Here is a 16,402-nt window from a genome sequence, read left to right on the forward strand (position 1 = left end):
TAATGAAACTGGCCAGGCACGGTGGCTCACACCTGTCATCCCAGAACTTTGGGAGGCTGAGGCAGGTGGATCACTTAAGTTCAGGAGTCCAAGACCAGCCTGGGAAACATAGCAACGCCCTGTTCTCTACAAAAAATGCAAAGATCGGCCAGGCATGGTGGCGTGTGCCTGTAGTCCCAGCTACTCAGGAGGCTAAGGTGGGAAAACCGCTTGAGCCTGAGAGGAGGGGGTTGCAGTAAGCTGAGATCACGCCACTGCACCTCAGCCAGGGTAACAGAGTGAAACCCTGTCTCAAAATAATAATAATAATAATGAGAACTTTTCAGTAGTGGCAACACCAGCACATTTTGATGTCTAGAACAGACACAGGGAAGGAACTTGAGCAAGACAGACATGCATATGATGGAGGCCAAGGGCTCACGGGAGCTTCTGGAATGAAAATCTTGCAGGAGAGATCCAAGGGGCATGAGTCACATGCCTTGGACAGTATCAGGAAAGAGTATGGCTGAGGCAGAACCAAATGAGAGGCCAAAAGGGGGCATAATCTGTTTCCTGTTTGGGCTTTTGTTTGACTTTTTGAAAGTTAGCTTCCTGGGTTACCCTCTGATTTGTTCATAGATGTGGTGTTGCCTAATGAGCTGGACCATGCTAAGCTCTTAAGGCAGATATCATATGCCCAGCCCTGCAGGTTTGCCATATGCCTAAGTGTTCACTGCAGGAGGGACTGAATTCCTAACTGGGTTTTTGAGAAGCAGCTTGGCAGGGGTGGGGAGTGCCTTGGATGTGAGAACTATGTACATGGATAACCATACCTTCCCTAAAGAAAATAAGGTCAAGTGTTTATAAAGCTGGAGAAATCTACAGACCAGAAAATACTTCCATGTCATGCCGGCTCTCCAGGTACAAGCCCCTGGGAGAAGAAAGTACAAGACCTGGATGAAATATGGAGCCAAGTTCCTGTGGCAGGGGCACAGGAAGGAGGAGGTCTCAGGAAGGGAAAGCCAAAGCCCCTGGCTTGTGTTACCACAAAACGCGCAGCAAGGCCAAGGCCACGAGACACACTGTCAGGAAGCATCCCTCTGCCCTTCCCACCCACCTGCTGGAAGTTCCCACCTGATCCATGTCACTTCCTCAGCCGTGTGTCCTGGTCAGCGCAGAGCCCTGACACATGTGGCTGCAGCTTAGAGCTGAGCGTGGATTGAGAGTCCAGGCCTCTAGTTCGATTTTCTTATACCTTTTGATTCTCATACACCATAAATACAGATGTGCGTATAAAACATATGTTCAGTATTAAATTGATCAAGTGAACATACATGCAGCCATCACTGAGGTGAAGAAATAGAACGCGGCTGGGACCACAGAAACCCCCACCTTCCACCTGGAGGCAACCATCTTCCTGAGTGTTAAGATCCTCGTTGGCTTGTTTTCCTTCGTGGGTTCACCAACTTTGACTTCACGCCGGAACTCGAAGTTTGTGTCACCTTTCGTTTCACTTTATGTAAATGGAATCATTGAAAATGGACTCTTGTGACTTCTCCTTTTGCTCACAGCGTTTGTGCAATGCGTCTGTCTCAGGCTGGCAGGTGTAGCTGCTGCGGGCTCTTCTCATTTCTGGGTAGTGTCCCATCGTGGGAATGTGCTGTGATTCCTGCATCCACCCCGTCGGAATTCCTGGAAAGTGTGCTTCCATGAACATTCTATAGTGTTTCCTGATGAACGTTTGCAAGCATCCGTGGAGAACGGGCTAAGTGTAGAATATCTGGGTTGAGGGAAGCTCTGCCTCCACCTTTACCAAATAACACTGGAATGGCTCCATAGTGGTGGCACCAATTTACCCCGCACCAGCAAGGCGGAGATGACCTGGTGCTGTGGCCTCAGAACTCAGCTTTGTCGGACTTCTTGTTTTCGTCAGTCTAGTACGTGAAGGTGTCTCATGGAGTTTTACTTTGCTTTTCTCTCAGTTACCAATGACATTGAGGGTCTCTTTATATGTTTGTCAATGATTTAGATTTTATCTTTTCTGAATTACCTGCTCAGGTATTTTGACATCCTTCTCTTTGATTGGGTATTTTCTTGCAATATTGAGTAGGCTTGCTTTCTGCAATCCAGACATGAGTTGTGGGCAGGTATCGTTTTAATTGCCTCTCACTCACCCCACCCTAAGGTAACGGGGATGTCTGAACACTCCGCAGCTGACACTGGATGAGGCCAACAGCAGTTAATTAATCACAGATACTCACAGCCCAGAGGAGGACCATACAGGGCCACGGGGGACTGCACATGGGAAAAGAGTGAACCAGCAGAGGCTATGGGAAGCAGGCTTTGCACCCCTGGTCCCCACACGAGGATGTGATTGACTTGTTTGTATAATTCCACAAGCAGAAACCTACGGCTCAGGGATGAGCGGAAACTGTCTGGTCCCCTCGATAAGAAGGGGGGCTTGGCTGGGGGGCCTCATCCATGGATCTGTGTGGGAGGGAACTTGGGAGGGCCACTCAAGGCCCTCTCGATTTCACCAGATGCTAAGGCAGCATGTAACTTAGAACTTTAATTTGGGGCCGTGCCACAGACGTCTGTGTTGCAAATATCCTCTGTCACTTTGTGGCTTACCTTTGCCCCTTCTTTAGGGCATTTTGATGAACAGAGACATTCTTTCTGAATAATTGGTACCTTTTATATCTCAATTAGTTCTTACTAGTCCAGAGTCAAAGCCATTCTCTATACTCCCTTCTGAAAACTTAGCTCTATGGCTATTAGTTTGACTTTGAATCTAAACTGAATATAAGTGGATCAAATACGCCTCCAACTTCCTGGTCCTTTAGGGAGACCAAGGCCCCAGTGACTTCCCTGAACCCATTGTTTTCTCAAGGCGAAGTCTGCCCAGGGCAGCCCCCCATTGCCTCTTCTAGCTGTGGCCAACACAGATCTCAAGCCAAAACTGCCAGAGCCCCTCAGGGACACTGTGAGACTTAAGTGTCCATCCAGCCCCTTCCAGTCCAGCCTCCATGTGCTGTTAGTACAGGTTCACTTAACATAGCTGGGTGCCATTACACTGTGCTGCTGGTCAAGGCCAGACAGGCAGCTGGGAGTGAGGACCACCCACCTCCACAGGCAGGTGACCTTCCTGATCGCGGGGCTTGACTGTGAAGATGGCTGTGGATGGAGCCTTCCCTCCCTTGTCTCTGTAATTACTATTATTTTAATAAATAGAACTCAGCTCATTCAAGAGACCGTTCAACTGCAGATGTAATTTTCTCCCCTGTAAGCACGAGGGTTAAAAATTTCAAATTATCATTGTGTGTGTTGGCTTTCGTTGCTATTATGTGGAAATGGTATAATAGCAATGTACTAGCAAATACTTACAAGAGCCAAGCACAGTCTGGAGCCCTTTCTGTGTGTTAATTCATCGTCCTCAAAACCTCCCATATACCATACCTTCCCCTACTGGTACCCAGTATTCATCTTCATTCTGTGCAGAACCTGTGGCCTGAGGTGCCCCCACAGCCCTCGGACCTGTATCAGTAAAGCTCTCCCACGCAAGTGGCCAGGCCAAGCAGCCACCAGCCTTGCTCTCTGCCACACCCACTGTCCGGGGAAGTGGCTTCAGATGGAGCCCTCCAAGAAGAGGCCGTGGAGTCACTTAGTTTTCATTGTCAAGTATCTGAAATATCTTTAAGAAGAAAGACTACTGTCATCTGTGAACGTTAGTCATCTTCTAAAAAAACTAGAGAGAATGGGCTTAAAATAAAACCAGGAACATCCGAAGAAACTTGGAGAAAGCCAGAATGAGAAATGGTAGCATATACGAGAGAGGGTGCTGCTAGAGTTTCGTTCGTAAAGATAAAGACTGGTGTGTCTGTGCCAGAGCCTGGGAGCCACGCTGAGTCCTTCCTTTCCCTCCTCCTGTCCTCCAGTCAGCCACCACGCTGTGTCCACTGTCCTCACACCCACCGAAATGCTGACTGCAGGCTGGGAGGGGATCTGCCCGCTTCCCAACTTGTCCTCCCAGTCCCCAACAGCGGCTGGCGCCTGGCGGCCCTCAGCGAGCATTCGTTGGACCGCAGTATCGATGAGTTGCTTGGGCCTCTGTCTGCCCCTCTCCACTCCTTCCCCTCTCTATTGAAACCCTGGCCATCTCCAGCATGACTTCTAGTACGCTCTCCCTCCAAACCACAAGCAGGATCTCTTTAAAATCCACTCGCAGTTCTGCCGCCCCCTCCTTTGCAGGTGCTCTGTGGCTCCTCCTGGCACAGGATGGAGCCCTGACTCCTCTGATGCCTGCGAATCTGGGCCCTGCTTCCCTGTGCAGCCTCCTCTCCCGTGGCTTCTCACCCTCCCATGGTTCTCCACCTTCCTGCAGTGCTCTCAGGATGCCCACCTCATGCCTCTGTGCCTGCGGAGCCCCTGCCCGGACCACCTCCCCACCCTGACTGTCTGGCAGACACTGTCTTGTCCCCAGTTCGCACTCAAGGATTCCTCCCTCTGGGAATTCTTCCCCAGGAATCTCCCCTACCCCATCATTTTGGAGGCAGCACACCATCCCCAGTGTTCTCTAGTCACTGTGTTTTCATGCCTGTTACAGTGCTGGCCGTGCCATGGTTTCAGCTGGTCAGTGTGTTCTTATCGAAGGCCAGGCACCATCCTGGACACCAGGGATGTGGCGGTGATCAAGGCCCTGGGCCCTGCTCTCCTGAAGCTCCTGTTGGAGGGAGGGAAGTGGAGTGCACGAGTCAGCACACAGATGTACGGGAAAACAGCACTGTGGTGCAGCGGCCCTTGCAGGCATCCTGTAACTGGTCATTCAGTGCCTAATCACACTTGGCATGTATTGAATGTCTGCCATGTGCTGTTTTATCAGCAGTGGAGACAAGTAAGCTCATGGACCCCTCACGGTTTCCTCGTCTTGCAACTGAGGAAAATGCAGCGAGGAAGGGAGGACCTGCTTTCAAGCCTGAGCTCTGAGCTCTCACCTGCCTCGCCATGATACTGGTCGTCTGATGTCCCATCAAGGGGGTCGTGATCCCCTCGGAGGCCCTTAAATCATCAGTGGGAGCGGGGAGGTGTCACCTGGTGCTTTCTCAGAGGAAGTGACTTCAAAGCAGGGACCTGAAGGCTGCACAGGCATCCGTTAAACACAAGGGGAGGGGGTGCAACATGTCCCTGCTTGAGGGAACAGCCCAGGTGAGGCTCAGAGGGAGAAGCAAGCCTGGAAAACTGGAGGAAAAAAGGCTCGGAAGGGTTAGAGAAGTGCCAGAGCCGAGGGCAGATGGAGAAGTGCCAGGAGCCGAGGGCAGGTGGAGGCTGGGATGCGCAGAGCCGTGAGAGTGTGTTGAGCACTTGAGGCTTTGTTCCTGGAGCAGTCAGAAGCCAAGGGACGGTTGTGACTTGATCTATATGAGGCTCTTCTGACGGCTGATGAAGAACAAATTGAACAGGCACCAAAGTGGATGCAGGAAGACCAGTTTGGCCAAATCATTCCCAACAGAGAGGATGGGGGTCAGGACTAGGGTGGAAGCTGGAGAAATAGAGGTGGTTGGAGCGGGGAATGAGAGGGAGAAAAACAGGCAGCACTTGGACATTGTTTGGTTTGAGGATGAGGAGGAGAAGGGGAGGAGACAAGGATGCCCCCAGAGTGTCTGGGACAGGCAGATGGCCAGCTGATGATACTATCGATAGACATGCAAACACAAGGAAAGGATGTCGACGTTGGGATCCATGTCCCCAGGGAGCATCTGAGTGGCAGTTGGATGGCTGAGGCTGGCACATGAGAGAGTTGGCTGGATATTCAAACCTGAAAGTCTATACAGATCTTGTTTGAAGCTGTGAGAGTGGACTCGTTTATTGAGGGAAACAGAAAGAGACGTGCCTGTCGCCTCTGTCCACTTTGAGCTCCGACCTGCATATCCAATATGGAGACCACTAGATACATGTGGCTGTTTACATTTCGATTCAAATTAAATGGGCACAGTGGCTCATGCCTGTAATCCCAGCACTTTGGGAGGCTGAGGCAGGTAGATCACTTGAGGTCAGGAGTTCAAGACCAGCCTGGCCAACATGGTGAAACCCTGTCTCTACTGAAAATACAAAAAATTAGCCGGACATGGTGGTGGGCACCTGCAGTTCCAGCTACTCAGGAGGCTGAAGCAGGAGAATCCAGGTTCAAACCTGGGAGGTGGAGGTTGCAGTGAGCCACTCCAGCCTGGGTGACAGGAACAAAACTCTGCCCCCCCCAAAAAAGAGATGAAATTTAAAACTCAGTTCCTTGTTCACACTAGCCACGTTTCAAGTGTTCAGTAACCATGTGGCTAGTGGCTGCTGTTATGGGCAGTGCAGATTACAGACCATTTCCATCATCACAGACGGTTCTACTGGACAACATTCAACTCTACATTATATTTATTTTGTAATCACAGTGCCCAGGCACTCAGAAAAAACGTGCCATCCCATAACTTAGAGACCTTTAAGAAGTAGACAGGCAGCCCTTTGCTGCCCTAAGGGTCAGGGAAGGAACCCCGTGGGCTCTTTGGAGTCATTTAAATAAGTGATAGGCCTTGCACTGGGTGTGCACAGGAGCCATGCTGCTCCAGCCAGCACACAGGAGTGTCAGCAAACGGCACTTCTCAAACAAGAGGAGGACTCAGTCCTTCCTACGTCTGTCTGACTTCACTGTTAGTTCCCTCCTGGGCCCACAGACAACAGCACGTACACATTTGAACAAATACAACCTTTTAGGTTACTATTTAAAACGATCGAGTGATAAACTCAGAGTCTCCACAGAAAATCAGATACTGAACCTTCCATTTCGGGAAGCAGTTCTTCGTTGTTGTGAACGTTCAGTTTCTGGTTTTGCTTTTGTTTTTCGTCTTCGTTGAGGGTGTACCTTTGTCCTTTGTTTTCTTTTTCAGTCGGATGTCATGGATCAGAATTTGTTAAATTTCCTCCCAGAACAAGAACATTCAGAAGTTTATAAAATCCTTTCTTCCCATATGCTTGTGACGGATTCCCCCTCCCCAGAATACTTAAAATGTAAGTTTATTTTTTTCTGGTTTTACAAGCTAGGAAGATACGAATTTTGCTTTTGAAAAGAGGTTAGAATGAATTAAGAAGGGAGAACTAATTTTAAGAATAATTTTCCTCATGACTCAGAACATTTCCAAGATCCTTAGAGGTATATTTTAGGTTTAAAGCTAAAACTGGAATTTGGAATATGTAAGACATTTGGCTTTTATGTGGAAAATTTGAAAGCAGAGAACTCAAGAATAATAATTTATTTTGTGTATATGACAAGATTCATTTTTTTTTTTTTACATGAGAGTATTTTAGTAAGAAACAGTGCAAACATCCGTGAACAATCAGCTCATCGTGGAGGACACTATGATGCTAAATTTGTATACTATGAAGAAACCAACTGAAAACTGAATAATTAGGTCAAAAATCCAAATTCTGTCCTACTGAGGCTGTCGTCTGGTTATTTATATACATTTTTGTTTTCTGTGGAATTTAGAAGTTTTTATCAAACTATTTGGCAACCTGGGTGGAAGGCTAACCTTGATGCCTCGTGAACCACGTGTCCCTTAATGAAGCATACACAATTGCATGAGGTAGCAAAGCTGCTTGCATCAGTGACAGCCCGAGTCCATTTTCCATGAATAATCTATCCTGTCGTACATCTGATTTTACTTTAAAGCAAAGCAAAAAGATTAAATTAAAGGGAGCAGCTCTATATGAGCCGCCTTATTTTAATATACCATATGAAAACAACCGGAACTAATCAACGCCGACATGACCAACCACAGACATCTGGGGGCAAATTAAGACTAATTGGGTCCGCGTATGGAATGTAGAATATCTGTGAGCTATGGAAGGAAACCCGTGCAGCAAGGGTTACAGACCAGGTCCAAAAGTCAGTCGTAATGAGAGAACTAGCCTGGCCACGTGTAGACTAAATCCCGTAGAGTTTTCACAAAGACGTTTCTTGTTTAGTCTGAGTCTGTGCGATGCTCACGACCCCTTTCTCTCCTCTTCTTCCTTTAACGGTCCAGCTGACAGCGATTTAGAGTTTTATTGCCACCTTCTCAGAGGCAGCTTGAACCCAAAGGAATTTCCAACTTATGAATACATAAAATTTGTAGGAAATTTTCGCTCTTACAACAATGGTAAGCTTTAATTGTCATGTAATTCTGACAGTGTCTTTTCTCATGCAAACGTGCACACGGGGGCATTAAGAACCACCCAGGGAGGAGGAGGGAGAACGTGCGCTTTTCACATTTGCATTTGAATTTTCAAGTTCCCAAGATGTGTTTTCGTTCTCATCAATGTTCTCTCCCATTCGAGGAGAACACACTCCCACACCTGTTTGTGCCAGTGCACACAGTGCCACTGAAACACGTGTTATTCATTTATCTTGAGCTGATGAAATAATTCTGTACTGTGCAAAACAGCTTACAGTTAATAAAAAACAGGCTCAACCGGCCTACTCTGCCAAACAGGCCTTCGTTGTGACTTAAAGATCCATAACCTTGCCTTCTGCATTTTCTCCCTCCTCTTGCAGTACCGCTGTGAGCGTGTTTTAGTAGACTCGGTCCGTAGCTCTTCTGCTCACTGTGGCCCTAATGCACAGCAAAGGGGCCATGTTACAATCAGCCAGCAATTATCAAGCAGGATAAGCCAAGCAGCAAAATCTTATTTTCTGAAATTACCCGGATACCTAATTGTCCAAATTCTGGCTGCAGAGACAATAGCTCTGAACTAGACTAAAACACTTGTTTTTACTTTTGACCCATGCAAAATGGGAATGCGGGCATGAGGCCAGGAATTCGGAAAGCAAGTCCACAGCCAACTCGGTTATAGGCCGAGCACAGGAAGGCCTGCATTTTGTTTTCTGTACTTCCCCAAACTCATCACAAAACAAATAACTTTGAAACAGCGAACGTTTCATGAAACAGCAAAGATGGAAAAATAATAATAATAAAAATTGACAGGGAATGGGGAAAAGAAGAGGAAATGAGAAAAATACCAAAGGAAACAAAAACAGAAAGATGAGCTGCAGAAATGAGGGGGAGACGCAGAGAGCAGAGGATGACAGCATCGACTTCTGCTGCGTTCGTTACCGCGGTTTCACTCTGGATGTGGTGGGTCTATTCCCCCTAGTCAAATTAGTCACACCAGGGTTTCTATTAGAAACAGCCAAAGTAATGGCACCACGTCCTCACACTGAGGCTAACCAGGATTTTTCCCTCAACCTCAGATGGTCCTTCGTTGTATGTTATTTGCATAAATATACATGCTTTGCTTAAAAGGCTCCAACTGGATGCCAAACCTTTAGTGTGATCCTGCCAGCGTGATTTTCAGGTCCAGTGAAAAGCCTGGATGGTGGGCTCCTTGGCTGACTGGAAGGCCCTTCTGGGAACAGACCCATCCAGGGCTTAAGATGGTCGGAAGTGGTGAAAGGTCCATCTTCCCAAGCGGGCCCCTAAATCTGGGCAAAGCCAGATGAAACCCAACCCTAAGCATGCCTCATCCTACTGACCTGAAAGGCTTGCCCAGACTTCATGAAATGAATGTTTAATGAACCACACAAAGAAGTAAATGGGAGCTCGCTGGGCTACTCAGTTAAACAAACTGACCTAAGAGGCATGTTGTAGAGAACACGACATCATACTAACCCTGCTGCAGTGGTTCTTTGGGTGAGACAACTTGTTAAAATGCAGATTCTCGGGCTTTGCCCTCAAGAGTCTAGCTGAGGAGATGGGAGGGGAGGGCCCAGGAATGTGCAGCTGGGGAGTACTGTGTGTTCTGATTTCAGGGGTCATGGGCTTTGAAAAGCACTGCCCTAGTGTGATACCGGTGCCATTCTGTAGAGAATGTAATGGAATTCCTCCCAGACAACTTTATCATTGAGTTAATGTAAACAGTGATTTGGAATTTGCTTTAAATGTGTGTGCTGGTTCCTCAAAAGATTAGACGTAGAACTAGCACAGGATCATGCTCACGGGTCCCTGGGAACAGGAGATACACGTGGCCCACCACGAAGGACCACACAGAGAAGCACCGGGGTTGGTCGGGAGGCTGAGGGGACCTTTACTGTAGCTTCCAAGAAAAAGGATGGGTGAGAGAGGATAGGCAGGCTTGGCACTGGTGAGATCGAAAAGTTCAGTGGACTCTGGGAAGGAGGAGCTGTCCCTAATTATCTGGAGCCTGCCCGGGGTTGGTTAGGGCGGGGGACAGAGCCCAGAAGGTGGGAGGCTGAAGGATCTGGGGCGGGTGTGGGCTCTAGGTGGGCTGGTTTGCATATGAAAGGTACCTGGAAGGTGAGTTGTTTGTCCTCCCTAGGAATTGGCTAGCCCTAGGAGAGGCAGTTCGTCCGTCCGCACCAGCAGGGCTCCAGATGTCAAAGCGTCAAATACAGAAACTAGAAAATGTGGGTCAGGTGTGGTGGCTTACGCCTGTAATCTCAGCACTTTGGGAGGCAGAGGCAGGCTGATTGCCTGAGGTCGGGAGTTTGAGACCAGCCTGGCCAAGATGGCAAAACCCTGTCTCTACTAATAATACAAAGATTATCCAGGCATAGTGGTGTGTGTCTGTAATCCCAGCTACTCGGGAGGCTGAGGCATTAGAATTGCCGGAGCCTGGGAGGTGGAGGTTGCAGTGAGTGGAGATCATGCCATTGCACTCCAGCCTGGGGGACACAGTAAAACTGTGTCTCAGAAAAAAAGAAAAACTAGAAAACATGGCCATTACACAGCCTTCCCATACAACTTCCCCAAATTCCCAGGTGTGGCAAAAGCTGAAAAAATAATATGTAACATGTATAGAAGAAAAATGACCACTATCATCGGTTATTTTTTTTTAGGCGGAGTCTCACTCTGTTATCCAGGCTGGAGTGCAGTGGCATGATCTTGGCTCGCTGCAACCTCCACCCCCAGGTTCAAGCAATCCTCCTGCCTCAGCCTCCTGAGTAGCTGGGATTACAGGCATGTGCCACAATGCCCAGCTAATTTTTGCTTTTTTAGTAGAGATGGGGTTTCACCACGTGAGCCGGGCTGGTCTCGGACTCCTGACCTCAGGTGATCTACCTGCCTTGGCCTTGTATTTTTATAGGACATCAGCTCACGTCTTAAATAACTATTTAGGAAACCCACCTTGGTCCATTATTGTGCAAAGTCTTAGCATTTCTGTAAGGCTGTTTAGGTGGTACAGTGTTACGTGGTACATTCTTATTTGATGCCTGCTTTTTTTTTTTTTTTTTAATAAATAATGGAGTGGAAAGAACAGCAACCCTTACTGCACCTGCTTCCTGGGTCAAGCATAGTCCTTACCTAGCACATAAAGAAACAGCAGATAAAAGTAGGTTGACCTAAACTAAGGCTACTTGATCTTGGCCCCAAGACACAGCTGGTGGATTTCAAGAGTGTTATCTCTCTGAGTCTCAAGTCTTTGGTCTGAACCCTGTTCTGATCAAAGACTTGAGACTCAGAGAGATAACACTCTTCCTGGGAGCTAACAGAGCTGTCCTCGACCAGCTCCACAGTGCTCTGGGAATAGAGCATACTCACACAGAAGGGCTGCAGCTACTTCTTTGGCTGTAAATCCAAAGTGGAGATTGAACATAGGTGGATACTGGAATGTGTCACTTCTGGTGCCTTGTGACTTGTCCACACTGAGGGCGTCTGAAGCAGCAGTGTGTGGCTGGGGAAGTTCATCTGTGGGCTCTGTGCCTCCCACCTCACCTCAGTTGCCTGGGTGTTTGGAGGCCCCCTTACCTGACATGCCTACCCAGGACCCCCCGCCACATGCTTCTGATACCCTCTCTCGCTCTTTTGAAAATATTTTCAGCATTTTGGTTTTTTTTGAGACAAGGTCTCACTGTCACACTGACTGGAATGCAGTGGTGCTATCATGATTCACTGCAGCTGCCACCTCCTGGGCTCAAGAGATGCTCCCACCTCAGTCTCCTGAGTAGCTGGGACTACAGATGCATGCTGTAACACCTGGCTGATTCTTCTATTTTTTTTTTTTTTTTGTTGTTGTTGTTGTTGTTGTTGTTGTTGCAGAGATTAGGTCTTACTGTGTTACTCAGGCTGGTCTCAAATTTCCCCAAGCAGTCCTCCCGCCTTGGCCTCCCAAAGTGCTGGGATTACAAGCAAGAGCCATGCACCCAGCTTAACTTGTATTTTAGATTCAGGGGGTATGTGTGCAGGTCTGTCACATGGAAACCCTGCCTGATGCTGAGGTTTGCAGTACCACTGATCCTGTCACCTGAGCAGTGAGCACAGCACCCCATAGGCAGCCCTCAGCCTTCACCCCTTCCCTCCTTCCCCGCCCCAGCAGCCCTCAGTATCCAGTGCTCCCATCTTTATGTCCTCACGTACTCAACATTCAGCTCCCCCTTATCAGCGAGAGCATGTGGTATTTTGTTTTCTGTTTCTGTGTTAATTTGCTTGGGATAATGGCCTCTAGCTGTATCCATATTGCCATAAAGGACATGTTTTCATACTTTTCGTGGCTGTATAGTATTCCATGGCTAACACACTCTCTTCTTGCTCATCTGATCAGCTGAGCTGGCCCAAGGCTGAGAGAGTCCTTGGGCCACCACTCAAAAATCACATCAACAAGGAAGCTGTAGGCCCCAAATCACAGAGAGCTGTGTAGGTTCAGGGCAGAGGAGAGGGGGCGAGGCTGAGCTGGAGAGTGCTCTGGGTGAGCCTCGAAGCACACGGACGGGGATCCCATCTGGTTGTCTGCTTGCCCACATGGCTGGCCGGGATTTGTCCGGCTCTGTACATGATGGGCTGAGTTCATACAAATTTGAGGGGAGGGGAGGAACAAAGCCCCTTTGCCCCGGTGAACGAGGTAACATGAGACTCTCCAATTGGACATGTCCAGATTCCCAGTGCCCAATGCCCCCTCTCCTCTGCCCCATCCACTTTGGCAGCATAAACCCAGCAGCCATTGCCCAGGTCCTTGAGCCAAGTGGAATTTTCCCCTACTTCAGTGTTCGCACATTTTGGTCACTCCTTAGGACTTCATCATTTGCCACAGATGTTCTGGGGGCAGGGGAGGGAAGACAGGACTTCACGTCTTTAACCTAGATTTTTAATAAATGTGAAGAAATATGTGTCAGGAAATGGGACAAGAAAGTAGTCTTTTTTAGAAGAGTTTCACTTGAGGACAGTTTCTATCCCTGTCTGTGCAAAGCTTTTTGGAGGACTCTGAGCTGGGCTGTGTAACCCCGTGTCCCATTCTCTTCCCCTGAAAAGCCCATGCTGGACCTGGCCAGCCAGCAGCAGTGGCATGGACCACTGGTAGGAGCAGCCCTTGTCTTTCTCTAGTCGGCTGTTTCCAGGGTAGAGTTGAAATGAGATGACTTTCTTTAGGGCTATGTTTGCTTGTAACAAATATTTTAAAAAACAAGTGAGAGATGCTTTCAGGCAAAACCATCCCATCTCTTTTGCTTCTCCAGCAGTATAGTGCCTCCTTTCTCAAACCCCAGGCACCCATGTCCTGCAGGCCCATCTGACCACTCTTAGTGGAAAGAAACCGGCCAGGTGATTTTCAAAGGCATGGTGAAAGGTCTTCACTAAGGGGTCCTAATATGCAGGCGTCCAGTTCCTGTAAGATAACTTCATGTGAGAAGAAGACAATCCTTTCTCTGAGCCTCTGCTCCTCCTCCAGACTTGGATTTAGATGTGCGTCTGACAAATCCAGAAAGCAGTATTTCAAAAGTCGCTGGTGTGGTTCCAAATAGGTCACCCTCGGCAAACATTCCACTCTGGGCTTTCCAGAAACCACACACCAGAGTATAAAAGTTTCCCTGCCCTCGTTTTACCTACTCGCCTCTAACCGTGCAACCAGATTTGAAATACTGGCAGAAGTGGAGGCTTTTCCGCTTACAACACTCGATTCTGTATGTTCCGTGGGATTTCTGGAGGTTGCCTCATTTTATGGCTTTGGGGTGGCTGGAATTTTTTCCTCGCTGAGCTTAATTGAGATGCCTCAGTGAAGGGAACAAAGAACAGACATGCCAGACCTCACTGGGAATGGAGACACGAGTGTGGACGGCTTCGTGGAAGGAGTGGCTCATCTACTCAGGACACTAACAGTGGGAAGCAGAGTGTCCCCGCCACCCAGCAAAGAATCAGGCCCTCCTTCCCCTGCAGTGGTCAGTGCTGCTGGAGAGATCCCAGAGGAGTCAAAATCATGATACAAAAAACTGTGACCCAAGGGCATCATCCTGCACAGACATCTAGAGTTCATTAAAATGGAACAATGAGGAATGGTCAGACTTTTCAGCAACCTCATCTTTCTGCTCATTTCAGCCTGGGAGTAGGAGAACCTTTCATACAAATTGTCCCATAATTGTGCTAAAAATGTGCATGAGAGATCCACTTGGAAGACAGGGACAAGGGGAGTTCACTTTCCTGAACATATAAATAATTTGAGCCATCCACACCAACCATCTAGTGGATAGCTTCTCATCGCTGTTACACCCTTCTGGCCCTGAAAAATACTCATTTTAGTTAATGATTGCCAGGGAAAAGAAGAAATATTTGAGTAAGACATGTCGTTTCCTTTTAGAGTCGTTTTTTAATCCAGCAAATTGAAAATCTGGGCTGGGCACAGTGGCTCACACCTGTAATCCCAGAACTTTGGGAAGCCAGGTGGGCAGATCAGTTGAGCTCAGGAGTTCAAGATCAGCCTCGGCAACATGGCAAAACTCTGTCTCTTAAAGAAAGAGAAAAAATTAGCCAGGGGTGGTGGCTCACACCTGTGGGATGCTGAGGTGGAAGAATCACTTGAGCCCAGGAGATCCAGGCTGCAGTGAGCCAAGATCACACCACTGCACTCCAGCCTGGGCAAAAAAAAAAAAACCCTGTCTCAAAAAAGAAAAAAAAAATTGCAAAGCCCCAGCTCTGTCTTGTGGCTCCTGCCTTTTCTCCAGCGTTGCTCTTCTCAATGCAAAACAACTGAAAGAAAGGAAACAGTAAAGGGTCAAACATGCCCTGGGTAAGGTAGGCAGTGCCCTGCCAAGAAGTGGGCAGGATGATCACGCTGCTCTCCTGAGAACCCAGTCACCTGGCTACTCAGAACACATTGGGTCAAGCACACTATGAAGAGGAAAAAATGAGCCTGAAAATAGGGCTTAATTAGTGGGCGATGACTTCTCGTGAACGTGCAGAAAGTTATTCTCACCTCAACATTCCAAAGCCATAGCCTGAACGTTTTGGATGTTTATCACAATTGGGACTTAAGAACCTTCTTCTTCCTGGAGCAAAACCTCATCACTGAAAGTTTCACATCTTCCCAGACACCCGTCAGCCTTGTTTTTCATTTGTTTCACGAAGAGCCAAGAAAGCTCTTTGTCACTTCCTTGTGGACTATTAGTATGTTTTCCTCCAGCCATTGCAACTAATTTATCATAAGCAGGTCATGTCTGATGAGAAGAAACTTAATTGCTCTGACGACTGAGCCGATAACGCAGTGGAACAGAGCTGTACATCTTTCTCCAGCTCTTTGTATTCTTTTGCTGTTAACTAATGTTATTACTGTTTCTGCATCTCCCTTGCTCCTTCCTGGGCCCTTTTGAAAAAATTCTCCATCACCTGAGATCTTCCTGCCTTCATCGTCATCTTTTTCTCCTCATGATGGCTAATTTGGGAGCTCACCTTTGTCATCAGACAGACTAGGATGCTTCCAGATAAGGCAGACATAAGTCATTCGGAGTCTCTGGGACTCTCCTAGTTTGGGAATCCCAAGAATGCCAGCCCAGGACAAAACTTTTTCAGGGTCTCTGAACTTAGAGAGTGTAATGAAAGTTTCAGGACACGATAACCTGTGGACTGTTTTAATAGGAAGACCATCAAGAAGGCACGAGGCTGGGCGCAGTGAATCAAGACCTGTAATCCCAGCACTTTGGGAGGCTGAGGCAGGTGGATGAGGTTAGGAGTTCGAGAGCAGCCTGGCCAACATGGTGGAACCCAATCTTTACTAAAAATGTAAAAATTAGCCTGGCATGGTGGCTCACACCTGGGGGACACAGCAAGACTCCATCTCAAGAAAGCAAGCAGGCACTGCATCTCTGCAAGCAGAAGCCCACGGCACACACCTGCTCTGTTTTCCATCACGGAGTGGTGATTGCCACATGCTGATTTGCAGCAGTTTCCGTGACCAGGCCTCCTGCTGACCTGTGTTAATGGATCCGTTAGGCAGTGACTTCACCTGCCTGCCAGTGGAACCCAGGCCATGTGCTACAGGCCCCTTCCACAGCTGGCAGCGTGGACGGGCCATCAGCAGCACCCAGGTGGGTCACAGTGCAGTGGGCAAGCCACCTTGGGCTCCCAAGGCCTGTGTGCTAGTTACTGGCAAGGATGAGATGGTGGCTTCCCAAACTGAACCTTAAGCT

General features: G+C 48.2%; 1 protein-coding gene across 4 annotated transcripts in view; it reads left to right on the plus strand.

Annotated features, from left to right (window-relative positions):
* NPAS2 (neuronal PAS domain protein 2) overlaps positions 1–16,402 on the plus strand; it is a 171,921-nt gene that overhangs the window by 118,928 nt on the left and 36,591 nt on the right. For all 4 annotated transcript variants that reach the window (XM_074404234.1, XM_010348623.3, XM_074404230.1 and 1 more), the window contains 2 exons: positions 6,906–7,026; positions 8,043–8,156. In XM_074404234.1, the coding sequence (XP_074260335.1) occupies positions 6,906–7,026; positions 8,043–8,156 (235 nt within the window). The remainder of the gene's footprint in view (positions 1–6,905; positions 7,027–8,042; positions 8,157–16,402) is intronic.

Source organism: Saimiri boliviensis, chromosome 1 (genome assembly GCF_048565385.1).
Source record: "Saimiri boliviensis isolate mSaiBol1 chromosome 1, mSaiBol1.pri, whole genome shotgun sequence".
Taxonomy (NCBI): domain Eukaryota; kingdom Metazoa; phylum Chordata; class Mammalia; order Primates; family Cebidae; genus Saimiri; species Saimiri boliviensis.